General features: G+C 31.6%; 1 protein-coding gene and 1 long non-coding RNA gene across 5 annotated transcripts in view; both read right to left on the bottom strand.

The window, feature by feature from the left end:
* Positions 1-1145: 1145 nt before the first annotated feature.
* The window catches only part of LOC112683744 (BTB/POZ domain-containing protein 3), a 48924-nt gene continuing 26563 nt past the window's right edge, over positions 1146-23506 (bottom strand). The window contains exons 1-5 of one of the 4 annotated variants that reach the window (XM_025554902.1): positions 3842-4291; positions 3418-3684; positions 2816-2963; positions 2533-2749; positions 1161-2466 (exon numbers count right to left, since the gene is read on the bottom strand). In XM_025554902.1, coding sequence (XP_025410687.1) covers positions 1633-2466; positions 2533-2749; positions 2816-2963; positions 3418-3684; positions 3842-3950 — 1575 coding nt within the window. In that variant the 5' untranslated portion in view covers positions 3951-4291 and the 3' untranslated portion in view covers positions 1161-1632. Of the gene's footprint in view, positions 2467-2532; positions 2750-2815; positions 2964-3417; positions 3685-3841; positions 4292-16999; positions 17231-23506 lie in introns of those variants that run through there. The other 3 variants (XM_025554904.1, XM_025554903.1, XM_025554901.1) reach the window with 3 other exon arrangements.
* Positions 14669-16644, bottom strand: LOC112683746. The gene is made up of 3 exons (XR_003148615.1): positions 16007-16644; positions 15724-15934; positions 14669-15598 (listed from the first exon to the last, which is right to left on the bottom strand). It is a non-coding gene; the product is annotated as an uncharacterized LOC112683746 (long non-coding RNA).

Genomic DNA, 23506 nt, shown 5'->3' with positions numbered 1-23506 from the left:
AATTAAATAACCAACATTAAAGAAACGGTGCGTACATTAAAATATATAAATTAATATTTATTAAACATGATTCGTTCTTATTACAGTGAGGTAGGGGGAATAAAATTATAAAATAGTATAAAAGAAGACACGCACCTCAAAAGCTTGAGAACCTTTGACCTAGATATTTAAAATATTATTTTTATATAACATTGGTTTTATGATTTTTAAATATCTAGCTTCTCAAGAAAAAATTTGTCTTTATATATTTTTTGGACATTTCTTGTTGTTGCCTTGATTGACTACAATTTACCAAAACAAACAAAAAACACAATAACAAACATAATATGTTTACAAAAATTATTTTATTTAAAAATAAGAATTACGCAAACAAAAATAGTCCCCTATCACAGTCTACCAAATAAAATATGTTTTCTATAAGTAACTAGAAATCCCTAAAAATTTGATTTTCACAAAAACCAATTATTTGTCGTCATGACTAGTTGGTGTAAAGAAAAAAAAATATATTATATTTGATCTTAATTAGAAAAGAAGAAATAAAAATTTTCTCTTAAATGAAATTGGTTTCTGTGAAAAAAACTAGAACAAATTGAGAAAATACAAATGTCTTGAAATGTATAGGTATAGCATAAAAAAGTCATTATAAGAATAACAAATATCTTAAACACATTAGTCACTTACATTTTAAAATTAAACAATCATAAAACTATTTTCATATCATTTCTAAAGCTCAAAATACAGTCCATAGTTAATGGTAACCTAGTATTAACTTTTAAGTAATAATGTATTAAAATATATTTCTAAATTACTAAGTAGAGTTTACTCCCAAAATAATGTATAAAGAAAACATATATAATCTAAATGTGTAATCAAAATACCAACTAAGTGATTAAAGTTAAAACTTTACGAACAAAATATATATATTTATACACAATACATATGTACTATGCATCTAAAATTTAGTATTTAATAGTCATACTAATATATGCACAATTGAGCGTATTTGAGATTTAAATAAAATAATACAAGAGAAGGCATTATATAATTATTATTTGTATATTAAAATTTATGAAATGGTCCTTTGGTAAATATTTTTTGTTGCCTTTTTTATAGTTATATTCAACAAACAAAATATTTCTACTGCTTAAGACAATGGGAAAATAAATAATAATTTATCTTACAACATATTTGTTCAATGGTGTGAGAAATTTTCAGTTTGAAATAAATTAAAAGAATAGGTAACTAATTTAGAAGATACTTAAATGTCTAACCCCTAATTTCCAATAACAATATGAACTTAAAATTATACTGTCTAATAAGTCAAGTGTATTTGCGTGTTGGTTAATTTATTGCAAGTAATTCATACAAATAAATAATATCAATTAATATCTAGTAACAAAGAAAAAAAAATAACAGAGAAATATAACATCCGTTATTTAGTTAGCAAAAATGTACAATTAAGAACTTAAGATTTTAATATTATAGAATATCGTGTGATTTAGTGTTTACATTAGAGATCCAAAATACTATTAGAGTAAACATTGTTTTGAACAATTCAGGTTTAAATTTAATTGTTATTTCCTTTGTTTAATACTTGGTTTTAATTCGGATTGAAAACGATAACCAGGAATATTATTGATCCTCACTGGTTGGACCGTAAAATATAAGTTCTGGAATCTGTCCTCCCTGAACTCCAGTACCATTAGTACTTTCAGATGAACATTGGAATTGAAACGTGACACAACCTGCATTTATTTCACTTAGCCCTTCTTGACCAAAATAACTTAACTCTGCGCCATCTAATATAGCTGAAGCAGTGTAGAATAATTCGGGATCTACTTGTACAGGATGTGCAAAATACACATGAAAAGTGTTACTTGACCCATCCGAAAAAAATTTTGTGTTGTTTTCAGCCAAAATACGACCCAAACGTTTGAGTTCAATTTTTACATTGTAATCAGCTGCCCCTGTTGATGAACCGTACAAACCAAAACCAACAATAAACACACGACGATCAACACTAAACTGAATACTATCACAGCGACCTCGATACCTCCATTGATTGCTGCGATAAGCACATGATTGGAACCGATGGCATGTTTGAGGTTTAAGACCAACACGTGGTTTAGTTGGATAAGTCAATCGGGGTTTGTTGGATGCAGTATAGTGGAGAAATAAATCAACAGTTTCTTCTAATGTCAGCATACCCATTTGAGCAGGCCCATTAGCAAATTCTTCTAAAGACATTGCTGGTAATCTGAGTAAATACAAAGCGGAATCTAATACTTGTCGTTTATTAGATGGAGTTGGTTCAATTTCACGCCTATTACATTCAGCTGATGCCCAGTTCATTGCTGCTTCCCATAATATAGTTTCTTTACAGTTAATCGTTTCACGTCCTAACACACTCTGTAACGTGTCAGAATCAATATCAACAAATCCATCTGAATGCAATGCAATCTCGGCCTGTTTAAACAAAGAAATGTTTATAATATTGACAAATTATTTTTCAGTTATAGTCTGTGACATTACCTGTGCATCAATCACTTCCCAACATCTTTGCATCAATTCTGGCTCTTCAAATAGCCTTGACTGGCTGAGAAGCAAACATGCATTTTTTGCAGTTAAACTAGTCTCCAAATAATTGACACAAGCTCTGGCTAAATGTGGCACAATATATTTTTTAGCTACATATAGTGTGGCCAACACAGTGTCTGCTTCCAATTGAATTTCATCGCAATACAAATACCTAAATCATTAAATCAAACAAAATAGTTTATTATAAAACACTGCACAAAACAAAAATTAAACAAACCTTAATAGTGTAAGGAAAGCTGTTGGTTCAACATCTGGTACTTCAATTTCTTCTTTAGTGTCCGCTAGTCCTCCATAGAACATTGCATAAAATACAGAACTTCCTGTAGCTAAAATGTACTTATGCGATGGTATACGTTGGATATGCCCTGAAATAGTAAAAATATATTTAAGTAATATGGAAATAAACAGTTGACGTCAATATTTTCTTAACAGTTCATAACCAGTTGAATCAATTGTCAAATATCAACTACTCTATATCTAAATACTATAAAACAAATAAGTATTACTATCTAGTCAAAAGTAAAATTATGAAATAAAATAATAATTTGTAACTACTAAATAAATAAACAATTACAGACAGTGGAATTATTTTGAATATGAATATTATGACTTTAAAGAAAAATAAATTATTGGTTTGAAAAAAATAAATATTAAAATGCATATTTATTTGATATTAAACGGGCAAGGCCTGATTACTGATAAGATTGATTCTACAATAATTCGTGAACACTATATAAAATAATACATCACAATTTAGATTGTCAGCATATAACGTTTAAGTCTTCACAATAGGGTTCTAATTATCTGTAGCACACTTACCAGGACTGCCAACAATGAAATATATATCAGCCATAAGGTCGTTATTGAACATGGCAGCATTACGTTCACGCACCGTAGACTTAATCGCCTGCCAGTTGGGATCTAAAGTAATGTTCGAAGGAGTGGACAGAAGTTGTGCAACAGGAGAACCGACCGGCGATGCTGGTGCACTGGCCGGCTGGGTGACAGGCAAAAAACTGGAACTCTCTCTCTGGGACACGGTGGAACCAGACTGAGGCATTCCATACGAGTTGATGCTCAGCGTATCTGTAACACGGAACGTACGATGTAATGGTTTCGACATACGTAGCCAAACGTTGTTATCGGTCCGGCCGAGCATAGAGACCAGAAACAGCGGGGATTTAGTGACTCTTACGCAGTTACTACAGTACAGTAATAGTATGATGTCGATTACGAGCATTACCGTTCTCACCGTTAATCCATTGGTTGGCTTGAGAGAACTCTTGCAGAGTCATGCGTTTGTTCATCGGTTTGGCGTAGACCGAACTCATTTTGTTGTAGAAATTCGACATGGTACTCCGAGGAGTACGCGCCTACTACGGCGCGTGTGCGCGTGCCGCAAGGTTAGGGCGGGAGTGTGTTCGGGGTCGGTGGCGAAAGGGCCGAGGCGGCGGGTTCGAGTCGACGGCGAAACGCGCGTACAGTCGCGTCGATTCACATCGTTTATTAGACGGTCAGCTGCTTCGTGGAGCGGTTCCGCGGAACGGTAAGCGAATCGGACGGCATCGAGAGGACGGTAAATGCGTCGGACGGCACGGGCGGGCGCGAGAACGAAGTAATAATAACAAATAACCGAGACGACAACGCACTGGACGAAGGCTTCGACGGCGAGGAGTGGGAGCGGAGAGCGTCGAGCGCTGCGGTCGGCGGGCTATAGGTAGCGGCGATGACGACGACGACGACGACGGCGGCGCGCGATGACGTCACAGCGGACCGTGTGCGGCCGTCGCGTGAAGCGCGTGCTACCGACTCGACCGCACCGCCGACTCTTTCTCCTCTCCCACCCCCGGTTTACTCGTTATCCTCGTACCCCAGATTTTATGGTAATCATTTTTCGCAATCCGCCGTCCGGCCAGCGAACGGTCGACCCGAAATCGGTACGTTTTGCGCCACCGTCTCGTGTTGCTTAACATTTCGATGTGCTCATCGCACGCGAATCGGTCGAAGAAAATGTTGTCCGCCGCGTTACGTAGGCGAACGTGTTGCGCGCCCGTTGTGTCGTCCTTGGGCCGCGCGTTCGACTGAACGATCGTAACCCGTTCGCAGGACGCAAACAGGGCAATTACGTCTCGCGTTACGCGCACGCGGCGCGCAACGCACAACGTTTCGGATCGTGAAAAACGTTTACCGATCGCGCGCTTCGTCCTGCGAATATGGAAATACTGCGAATGCATACCGACTACGTGCCGACCGCGATTTTTGTTATTCATTTTTTTTCACGGTTGTCCGTCGTACGGCTTGGACTTCGGTTCGGTTAAGGATTCGATAAACGGTTCCGATCGGTTGAGCCGTCGTCGAAATTCCGCTACGGATACCGATTTCTAAAAACGCGTTCGCAACTCGTGATAGCCGTACGTGATTTAGGCGATTTCGATTAAATCGGACGGTTGAAATATTCAGTGGCGTACATACGGGGGGGGGGGGGGGGTCCGGATTCAAACCCCCCAGGCCAAAAAAAAAAAAAAGAAAATTGTTTTATCATTGATGACGTGTAATATATTCGTAGTTTAACTATCACGCTTTGAACTTAAAATATACAACTATACAAATATTATGATAATTAAATAATTATATTGATGGGTGTTTGAAAAGTTTTGTTAACTACGCTGTTTTTATATTCCAATAGCTATTAATTTATTGTAATGTAAAAGTAAACTGTAAATTGGTAAAAAAAATTGTATAAAATAAAATTATCTGTTTATAACAGTTATTTATCTTATTTGTCTGTGCAACGAAAAAAAAAAAGATAACGATTATTTTTGTTAACCCCCTCCCCCAAGAGCAAGATCGAATGTACACCACTGGAAATGTTACTCTAACGCGTTGGGTTTTTCGGAAATGTTTCGGATTACGTTGCTGTTCAAACGTGCGGATCGAAAAATATTCATTATTGTCACCGGACTACGGGTTATGCCAGGACGGTACGGAACGCGCAGGTATTGCTTTCGGAGATGGCGAAGGGAAACGCGCGCGACCGGTACCGATTCGCCGCCGTTGAATACATTACGATATATCGTGTGTGTCCGTGTGGGGGTTTCGGGCACCGTCGTAAATTAACGAAAAATGTAATAATTATTATTATTGCGACACACGCGCGTAGACCGAGTTTATTATTACCGGTAGGCGGATGACATTTCACGCGGTTCGCGAACGAGTTCGACTTTCTAATCCGTTTATTTTCACAATAGCGACCGGCAACCGTTCGGAATGATTCGGGACGTGCAATAGCAATAGCAATTATGCGACGCGCGTGTGATCGTCTCCAAACCGTACGGTTTGCTGTCGCAAAGATGGCTCGAGAGCTAGCCGGGTGCGTGTGCGCCTTGCTACCCTTGCCCATCGCCGATCGTTTTCCGAGCGGCCAATTCATTAAGTATCATTTATTATACCGTCGGCGGTCGTAGGATGCGCGTTATACGCTTGGTGCTGTCGATAAGCGTTGAACGGTCGTTAAGCTTTCAGACGGTCTCCTACACAGCGGCGTGTCCAGGAATTTTTTTATGGGGAGGGGGGTCCAACATTTTTATTTTATCTGTTCCCTAATTATAATTATACTTTAATTCAACACCGGAAAAATACTTATTAATTATGTTTTATACATTTTAAGGTATATTATATAATCTATAAACTTTGTGTGTTGAAGATAATGGGAAATTAAAATACACTGTGTATTAATATTATTATATTTACTATTAAACCGTTGAGCATGTAGAAATTTCAATAAGGGGAGTCCGGACCCGAATCCCCCTCCCCTTAGGTTCGCCCTTGGTCTTAAATGTTTCGGCGACTGGGAAACGCATGGCCTGCGACAACACGAATAGCACGGTGACAAGTGATCGCTGGTGAAGGTGTGTGAACGTTGCAATCCCTATTTTTTAGTGAACCCCTACACAAAGTGTGCAGTCCGAAATCGGAAGTGTGCGCCGCGGATTCAAGAAGTGTGTACATACCAAATATTAATAAATACTGTGAAGGTGTTATTCAGGAAGCCGGTTTAAGCAAGACCAGCTGTTGTGGACTTAAATACATCTATTACATTTTATATTGTATATAACAGGTTAAAAAAAATGATTTGTTAATAGTTTTCAGATTTATACCGGACATAAGTATTATAATCAGTTCAAAAAATAATAACAGATTGGTAATTAAACCTAATTGTAAAGTGCAATTTGATTATCTAATAAAAAAAATATTTACTAAAAATTATTATTGAAATTGTACTAAAAATTATAATCAAACAGAAATGGGTTACAGGATAACTCCGTATTATATCATTGTACATTAAGAAATGTGCAGTACGAATTTTTATGAAAAATAGGGGCTGGTTGAACGTATCGCGCAATGCATGTGATGTACGTTGTAATCGAACGGAATAGGAGGTGGGGGTGGATGAGATACGAACGTATGGTTAGGTATAGAAACCGAAAAACGATTTCGATGAACCGTTTTTAAAAATTTGAAATCACTGTTCTCGAAAAACGGTTTTGACCGAACGAGGGAACGTAGTTGAGTAGTTGGATCTGCCATTATATTCGCATACGGTTTACGCGAACATGTTTTAAAAAACCTAATAATTTCGTAATCAGATATAGGTGTTAAATCAACTTTTGTATGAAAAAATTTGCACCTATAATCATAACTTTTGAAATTTGATTGAATTAATTTTATAATAACGGTAGTAAAATTATTATCTGTGTTCCGAGGCCATATTTTACAGGAAGATTACATCCGTATATTTGTCCAGGTTACACTAGGTGAAATAACCAATGTTTACCGTATTCATAATTTTCTCAGAAATCTATTTGTTTGTTCTGAGTGCCCGTTTTTCCTTCTAAATATTTGTTTATAAAAAAGTACTTTTAATTTATTCAATTTTTAGGTTTGTAATTATATCGATCGTATTTACAAAAAAATTAATAATAGTAAAATATCAAGTTGTTATACTTCAAGTCCCTCTAGTTAATATTTCTAGACAACAAAATACCGAATATGGTTTAAATTTCGTTGAATGTTGAAATATGTGATTTTGTCGACATTATCATTCCAGTTGATGTTCATAACATTTTTTGCGACTTCCCGGTAATTTTTTTTTTTATTTATTGACCACAGAAAAAAACTTGCGAAAACCCTTATATTCAATTGTCATACCTTAAGTATAAACATTTGAAAATAAAATACATTTTTAACTGCAAAAATGTTGCAAATGTTCATGATATTGGTCAAGTTTTGTCAACATTCAAATTATGTTTTATATCAATACCTAAGTAAAATTAATTAAGGAACTTAGTGTTAAATGTTTTTAAATATTTGAAGAACTAAAGTTATTTTATCGATGTTTTATGAAAATAAAAGCTAAGGAAACATGAACATTTCAAATATCTTTTGATAGAGCAAAAAAGTTAACATTCTTTGAAAATTATATGCATAATCTCATAAGAACTTTAATATCAATATTCAGTGATCATTTTTTTTTTTTATAAATTTATAAATTTTCGCACGTTTTCCCACATATTAAGAAAACTTTTGAGAAATTTAAAAATTATCAGAATGCAAAAACAAAAAAAAAAATAAAAATAAATACTGCTACTATAAACCAACCCTCCTTTTGATAATTGAAGCAACCTTTCTGGTCAAAATCCTGTAGACATCAAGAACAAATATACCATGGTAAAACCAATACTCGTTTCACTCAGAAATCTAAAATTAAGAAGGAAAAAACAAATTCCTACTATTATACGCATAGAAGAGGGCAGGCATATTCAACAAAATTCTGTTTGTAAACACGATTACATATTATTTCAACATTTTTATATTTACTTTATGTTTATACAAGTTTCACAGGGCCGTGTTTGCTGTGTATAAAAAAAAAAAATTGTTAAACAGAAACCCTTGGACATCCATTTCAGATTTTGTACATGTACGGTACACTACCATTATCAATCAAGTTAGTTAAATCAGTATAATCATTATTCAATTATATAATCGTTTATCAGTTAGTTAAATTTAAGATACTGACTAAATTTAATCTAAAGATATTTACTAAGTTTACAATTCGTATACTTTCCTGCTTTCAATATAATAAGTGTAATATTAGGAGCTCGACATTTTTCTACACGAATTATTATTACTTTTTTTTTTCGTAGAAATTTCCTGAAAATTATCACACTTTATTAGAAAACCAGTTGTATCCCGAAGATTTGACATTTATGTATCGGAATCGCATTGAGTAATAAAAAACGACATTTGTCGCTACTCGCATGGCACGTTTTGTATTGGCGCGGGAATTAAAAAATAAAAGTCTAGGTCTCTTCTGAAAATAAAGCTTTTTGATTCGATTTTATTGACTTCTAGATTATTGCCTACAAAAGTGTAGAAGAGAATTCTATCACGCGATTCGTGCGAAAGAGAATAAAACTTATTATTTTCGTTTCGTTTACATTACGTTTTTAATAACATCACATTTATCGCAAAGTACATCATGGTTTATTATACACTAGTTCCGGGTACCCGGCGATTACTTGGTGGCCGAGTACTCGATATCATATTCAAGACTCGGTCCATTCTCGGTACCCGTCGTAATACTTACATTTTTATCCGGTCTCTTACTCGGTATCCGACATAATACCTACACTTTTACTCAACTTATTTCTGGTAATTTTAATTTTTAACACAATTTATCTACACTATTAAAAATTAAAATCCAGCGAGCCAGTGCATAGAGAGCAAAATACAAAATTTTAAAAGCTATTTGTATGACTTATAAACACAATTATTATATCGATAAGATAGAGTTTAGAAATATAATAGATACAATATAGATTACTAGAGACTAGCAAATTATTAGCAAACAGGAAAAAAATAACAAATACTTGGAAAATTGTATGACTAAGTACATTAATGAGAAAATTACGAGAATTAAATATTTATAGAAAGTTAGCTTCAAATTTGCAAATCATTGATTTTAAATTGTATTTATTATATTTTATTATTTGTATTTCGTACAGATATTAGTGATGATCAAAATTGGTCTTGGTCTTGCGGTTTCGCAAGATTTGCTGCAAGACTAAGACCAAGACGGTTCTGGTCTAGCAAGACCATGACTAAGATTAGGCTTGCAAGAACAAGATCAAACCCATACTGAAGCTTCAAGACCAAGTTTAAAACAACACCACCACTGCAAGACTCATGCAGTCTTGTAAATACTTTTTTTCCCCCGAAAACACATTAGTTATCTAGATTTCATTAACTAATAATTTATAACGAAAATAATGAGAAATTGTTTTTATTGTTATTAAATTTGATCAGTATTCGAGGAAATGACGAATTATTGAAAAAATGATTAGAAATAATTGGAATTAATATTACAAAATAACATATTATAGTTGTTTCATACTTAGCAATTATTGAAGAATTATTTTTTTCCCCCAAAATCGATGAAAACGTCGAAAGTTGTCTTGCTCATAGGATAATTTATGACTTATATCCATAATACACCTCTACTTTGAATCGTATATACTATTAATTGCTGGAAGTCATTACGAACTACAGTAGATATCATTTTGATTGGAAGTACGTTTTTATTTTCGTTCGTAGCTTGTGTAATTTTTCCGTACTAGACATTGTGTACTTAAACTAGTGTCTTTTTTTTTTTTTAATTAAGAACTTCCAGTATAAACTATTATAGTTCGACAATTAAAATATTGATAGACAGCGTGATACAACAGTTGAATTGGTAATTAAACATAATGAGCATAATGATTTAATAATAAATATGAATATAATGTCAGATAAAAAGTAAACAGAACACAATATTAGTGTATAGGTTACCGGAAAAGATGACAATCAGTCCGTGTTAACAATGACTAGTCAATAACGATAATGCCTGATTTAGTATGGAATTAATGTCAATACCTTGTCATTGATAACAATTCCTAATAAAAGAAGGCATTGATAATAACATTAAAAATTAATTTAATATATTTTAATACTTATTAGCTATTTAGGATAAATCATAATCTTAATCTTTATTGTTACGTGGTAAATTACCATGACACTTGGAATTATATAATCTAGTACAGCGGTACCCAAACTGTGCTCCGCGAAGCCTTTGGTGCTCCGCAATGGTTTGCCTAGGGCTCCGTTCGTAACACCACAAAAAATTTAAAAAAATGTTGGTCATTTAAAATTAATATATATTTCATCAAGACTAGAATGTTCCATAATCAGATCGATCACCGATAAAGCGGTGTTGATATTTGTTTGAATGCAAATTTATAATATTGCCTAATATAATACGGAAATATTGATAAAACTACGAAATATCTAACATTGTCTAACCTTTCCAGTTATTGTCAACAATGACTAGGATATATTAACAATTCCTGAATTTTCATCTTTTCCGGTAACTTATATAATAACAAAGTAATATTAAAAGTAAATGCCCTAATTAATTGATTATTAATATAGCGGAAAGAAAAGAATTTATTATAGATGTTAAATCAGATAGGAATTTTAAAAGAGCTTAATTTAAATTTGAGTTTTGCAAATTAATCTTCGGTATTGATTGAGAGGGATCAATGAGAAGGGACTCAGAGAATAAGTTTTTTATGTGTGTGATATTTTTTTGGAGTTGGAAAATTTTATTTTGTGGCGATTTAGAATAGTTTGGTAGAACTGGCACCCCTTGAAGCTGGCCGTATGAATTTCAGAACAGTGGACACATTTAGCTGGGCTAGAGTGATCCTTGGTGCAGCTATCTGAATGTTGTTTTTTAAATATAAGTAATAAAAATGATACGTTTTACACAAAACATCAACAAAAAAATTAAGGAAATAATTAATATGACAATAATAAATATACTCAATGATTTGATAAAAAACATAGATAAAAAAAATGAACTATAGAATAGTTTTAAAATTTAAATTTAAACGAAATTTAAATAAACATGTACTTCTGATACAGGAATTCTTAAGTAACTACACGTGTACTAGGATTTTAATTACACCGGTAATTTAAGGACTGGTGCATGGAATCTGTGCGTATGTGTTTGTTATTACCCGGTAAAAATTTAGTATGAACCCATTACAATTAATATGTATAGTATTATCTCAAGTGTTTGTATTGCAATTATTTTCCGATTGTTCACATGTTGTCAAGGAGTAAGTTATAACTTCGTATCCAAACACGCTGTGCTGTACGCGTCAATCAGTGCCATGTTTACCGGGATTGCAGTATGTGCGTGTGTGTTTGGGAGGGGGTGAAAGGAACCCTTGTTCAATCATAACAATGATTTTATTCATCTAAATTATAACTATTAAAAATCACAATTATGATGTTTAGACGTTAAAGTACCAATTTTGAATTTATATTTGAAAGTGTGGTTTTTTTTTGAAAGTGTGAATGTGTTACTATGTGTTAAATAGTAAGTAGTACCTACAGTAGGTTAGTAACTGTTGTTCTTGTCGACCATATTATATTTTAAATTTTATTATGTTGTGACGGTTGATGTTTGATGTATTAAAAGTGAACAGAGAAAGAAAAAAGCGGTGAAGGCTATAGTCCACTTTTCCTTCTCCCAAACAGTGTATAATATTATTATTGTAATATTATAATAATATTATTGACTATAATATAGAATTTTTTAATATTGAACATTTGCTGTTGGATAGTTTCACAATTTAATGGGCGAAATTATATTTTTTAGCGATGGTCCCATAATATTTGCCACTAATGTACAAATCAAGATGTGGTACTGGTATCATAGTACGTGTACATTTTGTAGGCATATACTTATTACCTATACACCAGTTAAGAGCATCGGACAAGTGTCGTATTTAATAAATAATATATTATGGCTATAATGTATACGCTATAGTGGCAATGTCGTATCGATAGGGTGGCATGACGGGCCCATGACTTTAAAGGGCCGATCAAGGAATGTTGAGAGTCTAAAAAAATAGATCTCCATTATGACTAAATTTAAAAATACAACTAAAATTTCAAGGTCCTAAAACTTTTTATTAGGTTCGTTTTGGCGAGAATTCCTGATATTTGATTTGTACTTCATGATGATTGTTAACTAAAGGAGTCAGTAAAAAAACCAGATTAGTTCAAATTTGAAAACTTACAATAAGTATCGAATTTTTATAACAAACGTATAAAAATTATATTTAATATATAATGCAATACAAATTATCTTATCTCAATGCGTTTACAATTTTGTCGCATTATAGATAAAACTAATCATGGATGTCTTATAAATAGCGCTTAAAATCTTATACTATACAGTACGTGTATAACAATAATAAAATTAAAGAATATAGGCCTAAAAAAAATGTAAAGCACGCCGAAATAGGTTCACGCGAAAATGGTTTACGCCGAGATGTTCGGTTTCCTCCGCGATATGAGTACATTGTACTTCGCAAATCGATATCCATTATTTTAATTTTGGGTGAGTCTAATATAGCTGAGCAATTTAACATCATTATTTACTTCGTTGATTATGATGTTTGATACGAGCCTAATGTAGGAGTCGTTGTGATAAAAGTAGTAGGTCAATATTTACATTATGAGTCTATATTAAAACCAATCATAATGAAAAAAATACTCAGTGTTTTATAACGAAGAGCAAAAAAAAAGCCAAGTTTCAGCTTGAGAGGACGAAAGAATGCTACAATACGAGTAGGTGCTAAATTCTTTAGCTACCATATCCTTCTGATTCATTGCAGTTTTATTATAAGCATTAAGTCAAGTATCAGTAATAATACCTTGCATGGGTTATGTTAATATTCGTAGTATAATTTATGTAAAAGCCGGCTGTTATGCAAAATGTCGTGGCTACTATTATATTTATACATATTTAGTTATATCGCTGACAACGAACAAACAAATTCTGTTATAAAGTGTTTTATGCTAAAGGTATTCACTAAAAGTAGTCAACATTTTGTTGAGTAAAAATCAACTTTCTCCCCGTTTTACAATAAAAATCTTACGGTTTTAAATTTGCGTTCCAGATTTCCGTTTGCACAACGCTGTTATTGAAATGGATAAATCACGTATAACAATATTATCTTGCATGTACATGATATACTTAATAATATACAATATTTTAGTTTTTATTAAAACGATTTAAGTTCTTCATAGGTGGATATTGGAAAGTCAATTCACCCTCCCCTTTCAACTAAAACCCACTTCGTCGAACAATCGAAGTTTTTTTTTGGAGTTTTATACGATTTTATTAATTTCAAGTCCCTTCAACCCCTGAAGCCCTAAATCAGGGGGCGGCAACCCGTGACCCGCGGGCCGCATGTGGCCCGCGAAGCAATTTTTTATGGCCCGCACAAAGGTGGTTAATTTTTGTGTTTTATTTTTGTTCAATAAAATCTTTCATACAATTTTCAATACTATTCAATTCTTTTTTCTTTATAAACAAAATATAATCTAATCGTTAATAGTTGATGTTTATTCTATATAGTTATACAGTCAGTTTAATCTATAGAATTGTTATTATTATCTAATCGGAGTCGAAGATAATGATAGCTACACTACTCAGTCATAGGATAAATTAAATATACTTATATATATTTAAAAATTAAAATTTTAAATATATTTACTCTATGCATTTAATACGTATGTATCTAATATATTTAATCTATGGGCATAGTTACTTTGCGTTTGTAGCAATTAGTATTACACCGTGTGACTTTTTGTATTTGTAATAGTTTCATTTTACAAGTAAATCCAAACATTATGGCGACTAAAAAAGAACAATTTGTGATGAACATCATTTTTTTTAATAATTTTTTGGTTGATTTATACTTTTTCGTCGAAATCAAAGGTAAGCCATGATGTTTAATTTATCAAAAAATTATTTTTTTTCTTAAAAGCAATTTTTTTCAGTAACATTCGTATATTTTTACACTCATATTTCTATATAAAATAATCAAATATAATAGCAATACAATTATTAGTATATATCATATGTAAAAAATTTATTTTAATGTGGCCCTTGATAAACATTTGAAAAAAAATATGGCCCGCGTGATTCAAAAGGTTGCCGACCCCTGCCCTAAATAGATGTGACAAATATCCGCTCATGAAATATATACAGAGTGTTGTACGACTTGCAAAAATGTATTATTTAAAATTAATCACTTTCAGGATACTCTATATACACATGAAATGTTGAAATTCAATTATTTGTACACCTTACATATAATTGTAAATAATTGTTTCAATACGTTTATTTTAGTAAAATTCAGAAATATTGCAACCAAATTGAATACGTGATCCGCATAAATACGAGTATATAACTCATTTACATTTGGACGAAAGTGGTAAAAAAATTGATTTTTTTAACGGGACCACCGTTCGGTCTTTGTGTTTTTTATAAACATCATTATGATCACTCGAAGAACATTTGTCACTCCAATCGGCATTATTGTATTGGCTCAACGAATGCAAATATTACTATTAGCTATCGCGCGTTAAACTATCCTGCGCATAACCCGACCTCGAAGCGTCACCGGCGATCTTGCTGTTCGTAGACCCTTCGGTTGCATGCCGATGTCGGCGCACAAGCCACATGAGTGCCGAACCCGGTCCGCTCCGAGTGGTCGCTTGCAAAGCCGCGGTCGCTGCAGGGCCAGCAGAGGCGGCGTCGGTGGAGTCGGCCCCTATTAACTTAAATTAATAAAAAATTATTTAAGAAGCACCATATCCCAAACGTGGCTCAGTGACCTTGTGACGATTTCCTTAAAAATTTGGCGTGCTGAAAAATTGAATTTATCGTTATTGATGAAAACGTTTGCTGAAGATCGTAGCAGAAAAAATTCGTTTCTATTGTACTTTCATTTTCATTTGTCGTAAATACAAAATCATTATTATTTTTGTTGTAATAACTAGCGACCCGCCCCGTGCTTCACATGGATATTATCTGGATCTGCAATAAGATAAATTTGTAGACATTTATGATCATCGGGTCGATGTGGTACGAAATTTCCCAGCTAAGTGATACACTTGCCCTTGAATTTTAAATGTGGGCATAAAACCACCATAAATGCTCACTCTTGAAAGAAGTCATTTGAAATGCGTTAATAAATGCGTTATTAAAATGACGTATAATGCGCACGAATAGTTTGGATTTTGGATGATCACCCGTAAAGAGGGAGTGAAAGAATGTCTTCTAATTTTACTTTTCCTTATAAGAAACACATATCTTTCGATTCGTCCTTGAATTTCAATACCAATCAATGTTTACACACTACTGATATGGTACCTATTGTATAGTATACAATGCCTTTGTAAGTAATCGAAGGATCGTAATTTATGGCAGAACTTCTGTATTTACCCATGAATTAGTTACTCTCTCGGATCTGTTGCTGTTCGGTTGTCCGTTTTGTTCTGTGTTACCATGTGTCTGTGCAGGCAATTATTTGGCTCTATAAACTCTATATCTATCCTAAAGTTGGCTGAAGGAGAGCCTCACGTTCTGTTGACGATTTTGCTTTTTTGGCATTCATTGTACTACGACCTATATTTGAACGACAACGTCTTCCAGACTAGCGTTTCTCAACCAGAGGGCCATGTAGGTCAAAAATAATAAAACGCTGATTTACAAAATATAAATTCCAATTAAATTTTTACCTAATATAGATAGAGTGGGGGTGGGTGGGTTCGCTAAGTGATTGACCATATTTTATACCTATTTTGGGGGTCGCGACACTAAAAAGGTTGAGAAACAATTTTCCAGACAAGACTTTATAATTTCTGTACAAAGTTAGTACTATTTACTCAGTTCAATAAATAATCTTGTTGTCATGGTGATACACGGCACAAATAGTACAATAATACAGTCTTCAGTCTTCTCTTTTTTTTCTTACAAAAAACTTTCCTCTTGAATCACTCTAGCAATTAAAAAAACTGCATCAAAATCCGTTGCGTAGTTTTAAAGATCTAAGCATACATAGAGACAGACGTGGGACGACTTTTTTTTGTATTATTTATAGATAATTCAATAAATTATTTAGTGACAGTAAATAATTTTTTTTTTATTGTATACAAATAAATACCCTAATGTTTAGAAAGTTGGATTACAAGTATAATAGAGCCTCCAAAAAAATTGTATCCGCTGGCCAAAATGATCATAGTTTCGCCACTAACTAGTAGGTGGTCGTTATAATTTTCGATAAGACCTAGACATATTTTTGAATTTCGATAGTTTTTAAACCGTGTATACATTGCTCTCGGCCGATTAATGATCGGTGAGCAAACGTCGATCATTAATCCCCGATGTGCATGTACATGCTTCAAGACAGTACGAGAAAAATGGAATGCGACTAACCTTTGACCGTTTGAAATCATCAAACGCGTTGGTTTTTCATACGTCTATATGGAAATATAACGCCACGGCAGTTATTATTGGTGAACACTAAAAACCGACTACTTTGTGAACAAACGGTAAGTAAAATAATTAACAGAAGTAAGAAAATATCCGATACAGCGAACGAACACGCGTAAATCCGAGATTTGTGTAACAGAAATGTGTTTACACAAAACATTATCCATTGCACTTCTGGCCGCGAACTAATAATATATAATTATCAAACTTGAGTAATGAACAGATAAACTCAACTCTATAATATAATATCCGATGACTAACCATCTCCGGGTAATGCGCGCAATCTGCGTTGTGTGAATAGTATCATGCTGTTGATTAAATAATTGGTTTAGTTATTTTACATACACACGCGCGTATATATATATTTAATATTATTCGATACACGTAGTACCAATCCAATGATATTTTTTTTTATCACACATTTAATTCAAACTCTGATGTGACAAACAGACCACAAAGCATACTATTAAATGACTTTATTCTAATCAACAGAAAACTTTTTGCGATAAGAAATTGGTGTTCTGTTTATATGTATTGTTTATCAGCGTCAAATGTTTTGAGATCGTGTGAATTAAAAAAAAAAAAAGTCGAGAAACCGTAACATTACACCAACGTTATTTACTGTAACCAATTACAGATATTTTCGAAGAACAGTTTTGAACATTTTTACAGGAATTATTACAGATTATTACAGGAAACTTAAGTGTTAAATCAAAATGGCGTCTGTCCGAATGAAATTGTATTCGACTCATATTATTGCACTTTTTATGCTGACGTTTTACGATAACTGAAATGGTGTTATGTTATTTTGTATTTACCTTTAATGAAAGTAAAGGTTGATAATCACTGTCAAAGTTTTGAATTTTAAATATTTTTGCCTTTTTCCTAAGTATTTGATTTCGAGATGACTGTTTACAAGGCCATGAAGAGCTTTTTTAGGCCTGGGGCTGATCAATTCCGAGTCCTTTTTACTTTTAATTATTTGCCTAAGGTTAGTATATACCATTGTAGTATAATATTAGCATTCAAGTTTAAAAATAGTTGAATAAAAAAATTATTATTTGGTTTGAATAAAATATTTTATAAACTGAAAAAAAAAATGAAATCATAAAATGAAAAACATAAAAATTCATATGGCTCATACTCGCTCATATAATTAAATTATTAAGTAGCCTACTATGTAAAATCAATTAGTATTGTTTTATTTGAGTATAACTAATTTTTTTTTAAATTTTTCATCGAAACGACCTTCAGAGTTCTTTTCACTTGAGAGAATAAAGTGGAGTATCACTTGTATCTCCTTCTCTAAAGAATTATCATGTGTGTGAACTTCACTACCAGTGATGTTTGTCCTGTGAGGAGTAGTGTAGAGAAACCAGAACGATAATAGGGAAGAGAGACTAATTTTTTGCACCTGGTTCGAAACTGTGCGCGTCGTAATTAACTGTGTGAACACTAATAATTTTACATTTTTTTCGTTTGGAAAGCCAGGATGACGGGCCCCGGAGATGTGGATGTCCTACCTGCCCCAATATTTCGCTGGCCCCGATCATTTAAAAGTGAAAACCTAAATATAAAATATATTGGATTTATCGAAAACTGGAGATAGGTACTTGAAGAATAATTTTGTAAACGTAACTTAATTTCAGAGTCATCATTATAGGCCTACAATATATTAGGGTTTAATTCATTTTTCTCTAATCCAGACGTGATTTAAATATTTTAAGATCTTCCCGTTATAATTACGTTTTTTTCCGCGTACTTAATTAATAAATATGCTACGGAAATGTATTTTACGACTCGTAAACATTGTTGTTACTAAAAAGTTTTAACGACACAAAAGGCCAAAAGGATTTAAAAGTTTGAATCAAATTCAATTGAAATTTGATGTTACGTAAAATTATTTTTTCGAAACAATAAAACGGCTTTTATTATTTTTAAGATCGTAAATGTATTTTTTATTTATTTTTTTTTAACTTGGAAACAAATGTTATGATCTATTACTTGATAACTATTACTTGCAATGAAAAATGTTTGCTCAACAAGAATAATAGACAAACATAGAAATTCTAGAAACATTTATTTAAATTAATTTGATGCTATTTGAGTTTATTTTAAATTGCATCATTGTAGCTGTGTTATCTATGTTTTAAAGTACACTCAAACGGTTCGATAAGTCAATTAAATAAATTTTAGTATTCAGTTCACATAATATTAAGATATTAATGACTTCATACGTTAATTATTGTCATGCCTACTAGTTTCATATAAAAAAAATGTGTTGAAAAATAGAAAAACTTGAAAATATAAATAAAATAAACTTGTTAATATAAAATTTAAATGTTTATCTGAAATATTGATGTCTGTCGATTTTATCGAAAAACTTTAAATGTTCTTTTTTTCTATTAGCCTTTTGTTGTACAATAATAGCTCAAAAATTATTCCAGTTATTAAAATTATACTGCTTTTAGTTTAAATAAAATTTAAAAATAAATTATTCATAATAATTATTTAAGTGTTATTTGAAAATGTTATAACAATCAATTCAGACTATTAATTATTGAATTGTAATTTTTTAAGCATATATTAAGTATTTTTATATCATATGAAATATGTGTTTCAAAATGCTTACACACCAAAAACATATTTTATCGTCTCGTTTTAATAAAAATATTTTAAAGTCGATTTTTGAGCTGTAATTATGTATGATAGAGTTGTGTTATACATTAAAAAAAAATATATAAACATAATTTGCTTTTTTGAGCTATTAATTACAATAAAACATCAACTCTTAAAATATTTAAAAATACACTGTCATCACAATTTTTATTGGATAAATATTTTGACAAAACATATACAATAGTTATATAAGAAGTATAGAAATTGGGATGTAAAAATATAATAATTAGGTGAAACATATTTTTTCTTATTTTCAATGCCACCTGGTTTTTACACAGTATAATTATAGTATTACAATAATAATAAAATATTAGTTTTATTTTAAAATTGGTAGCCCTGATGATTATTCTTGACAGCTGTACACTCGTCAATCCTCGGCAATTTACTATATATAATGCATTTGTTTGGTGAAATAAATAATTACGCTATTATAGATTTAACGAGTGTTTCCCAAGATTTATGCTAAATAGGTCCACAAATGTCTTTTGTATTGAATAGTCGATCATAAAAAAAAAAAAAACCAAGTAAGCTATAATATAATGGCATTACTAATAATTTAATTATAAGGAATTTAAGGAAATATACTTCAACGCAATAATGCCAAACTTAATTCTGATTAATAACATTTAAGATAATTCTCTTGTAATTACTTTAAAAAACAGCGACCCAACGTAGGGTCGTGATCCATAGGTTGGGAAACGCTGGAATGCACATTACCATTTCGTAACAATAAATCGAAGCTAGCCCCACAAACGTCAGAAACGTATAACCTAAACCAATTGACTATCATTTAAGCACTTAAGTTGTTTGGCAAGGATGATCACTATAAGGAACATGTAAAATACAAATAAATATATGTGCCGACCATTCATTGTCATCATCGTGCAGACATCGGACGAATATTAAAATTATACGGATGTCATTTTTCTAAAAATCTCAGGAGTTTTTAAATTTTTAAAGAACAGTTAAAATTATTATGTTTAATCCGTTAATCATTGTTGTTGTTTGTACAATTTTCATAAGAATTTGAACGACTAAGTTTTTGTGAAATTCGTAAGGACAAGTAGGGAAAATCATACGGATTAATAGTGACTGTGGTCGGATTTATAGCAAGCAGGTAGGCACTACGGGTGCTACATACATCATAATATATTATAATGCCCCTTATTATTTGTAACCATTAGTTATCTGTTTAGCTCCCCGTCATAAATATTTAACCCATTCAGGACATCGAGTGTTTAAACGTATTTTATTGTAGTGGTACTGATATATTGCCTGTCAATTTTATAGAACTCGTCGTTGCAATTTTAAACAATATATATTTATACAATCCTACATCACGTACTTTTTTGTCTATAAATATCAGTTGCGATTGGCGAATGACGGACAAATAATGTTCATAAGGTTTGATAATATTTTGCATTTAATAATGTAATGTAATAATAATTTGATTTTAAATGTGGCAACGGAAAACGAACAAAAAAATCTTGTTTTTTTTTCGTTTTCTATAGAAAACAGTTGCAAGTAGATGGTGTGAATGGAAATGTATCTTTGAAATGAATGCGATTTTATTTCAGTAGTATTATGTATTACTACACGTTTGTTAATTTATACTTTTGAAACAGTTAATCATGTTTTTCTATAGTTCACGCATCGTGGTTTTGCGAATTGTACACAGAATACCTGTTCTGACATTGGCCTTTTTAAGATTTATCGAACTAACCGCCCGTCACCATTCCTAAACAATTAATATTTTATTTAATATTTTGATGTGTGTCATGAGAAATAGAAACATTTACTGCAGCCGAGCGGCGCAGATATTGGACGAAAAAAAAATTATAATAATTACAGTTTCGTAAAAATGATATTGTTTTACCTATTTGAAAGAAATTAATGCACCATTTACGTTAGAAATATTTTAAGTAGGTGAAATTGATTGAAAATTACCACCGTGTTAAAAGATTTCTAGTTGATTCTTTCAAAAATCGATACCTAAACTACATTATAGAACATATATATTACGTTCCTCTTCGGAGAATATATTGTAGAGTATTTTTTTTTTTTCTAAAATGTAATTAATTTTAATTGAAAGTATTTGGGAAAAAAAAAGAAAAAGTTTCTACCAAAAATAATTCTATCTGATTATTTTTGATAAAAAAAAAAATTATAATAATAATAATCAAAATAGGTAGAACATTAAGAATTATATACAACTGAAGTATACTTTTTAAATTATTACATTTATAATACCTATTTCAAATAATCATCAATTTTTATTTTGTTTCACATTTTTTATGTTATAAAATAGAAGAAGTTCTCAATTTTATTAAGACGATGTAACGTTTTGTCAGCATTGTCAAAATATTTTATTAATCTTTTTAGCTCATAAATACGATCAAGTGCATTTTTTTACTGGAAAAATCGATGTTGTATCATCCTTTTTTTTCCTCCTCGCTTTCTTTCTCTATAGAAGTTACATCAGCTGATGTAATTTTATGAGTAATTATCTGGTCCATACTTCCATGCTTCTAGTGTTACTTTTAGCGACGTGCTCATCAATTTCTACATATCCTGGAATCTTTTCCAATTCTTGAAAATATTCTTTGCTTTCTTTCAAGGCACTGTTATCACCCTCAACAAATTTTGTTTTCTGAAAACAATTTTTAATGACATAAGCCATTGTGTAATGAATATCGAGTGTGTTAAGATTTTTCGCGGAGTTTTTGCTTTCCATTTTTTTCAAGTATCGTAAAACCAACTTTTTTCGATATTTTTGTTTCAAAACCTTGATAATTTTCCTGTTTCTTTTAAAAGAGAGGTCTAATTGTTTTATCCATTTTATAAGAACATAATCTGTCATCCAACTACATTTATATTTTTATATTAACATCATTAAAAAGGCGAACATCTTATCCTGGAACATAGAGAGTGTTATCCAGGGTTAATTACGTTGTTAAAATCAAGGAATCGTAAAAATGAGCGTATTTTGCGGAAAATCGTCTTAAGCGAGGGCGTCTTAAACGGGTTCAACTACAGTTTCATTTTATTGTATTAAAATACTTAGTACTTATCTATATGTTGTAGTTGAACATTTTGCACATTGTCACAATTTACTTATCAATAGTAAATTGCAATAATGATTATATAAAACTCTACAGCCTCTTTGATTAGGTTAGAATCATTATTTTCATAACATTTCTGATATATTTTTGAATTATTCAATATTCAATAAATATTAGTAGTAAGTAGTCTAAGTATACGATTCATCATCAAAATTATAAGAATTTTAAAATCAAAACATTATATTTTATGATATTAATCGAGATCATTAGAAACTATTTATACAATATGTACAAATAAAATTATTTTAAAAAAATGAGAATTCAATTAAAAATAATAATTAAAGTTTTGAAAAATGAAATATCTCTCATGGTAATATTCATTTTGAATCTAAAACCCCGTAGGAGTGGAATAAATAAAGTAACATACACAATTAATACAAAGTATATATCAAATTATTAGTTAAAACTTGTTTTGATCGCTGTAAAAAAAAATTATGTTCATTGAAAATACTAGAATAAGATTTTAAACTATTCAAATATTTGAAAACATGAGTACTATTAGACTATAAAAAACTTAATCAGGCAAAATTTTCTTTAAAAATTAAAAAAAATTACCTTTCAAAATAGCTATGCAAACTGAGCCATAAAAAACAAAATACTGTCATATACTATCACTGAAAAAACTTTCTGAAGTCACTGCAAGTGTAAT

This window comes from Sipha flava, unplaced genomic scaffold (genome assembly GCF_003268045.1).
Source record: "Sipha flava isolate LNK unplaced genomic scaffold, YSA_version1 234_pilon_pilon, whole genome shotgun sequence".
Taxonomy (NCBI): domain Eukaryota; kingdom Metazoa; phylum Arthropoda; class Insecta; order Hemiptera; family Aphididae; genus Sipha; species Sipha flava.
This window is presented reverse-complemented; position numbering and strand designations above follow the sequence as displayed.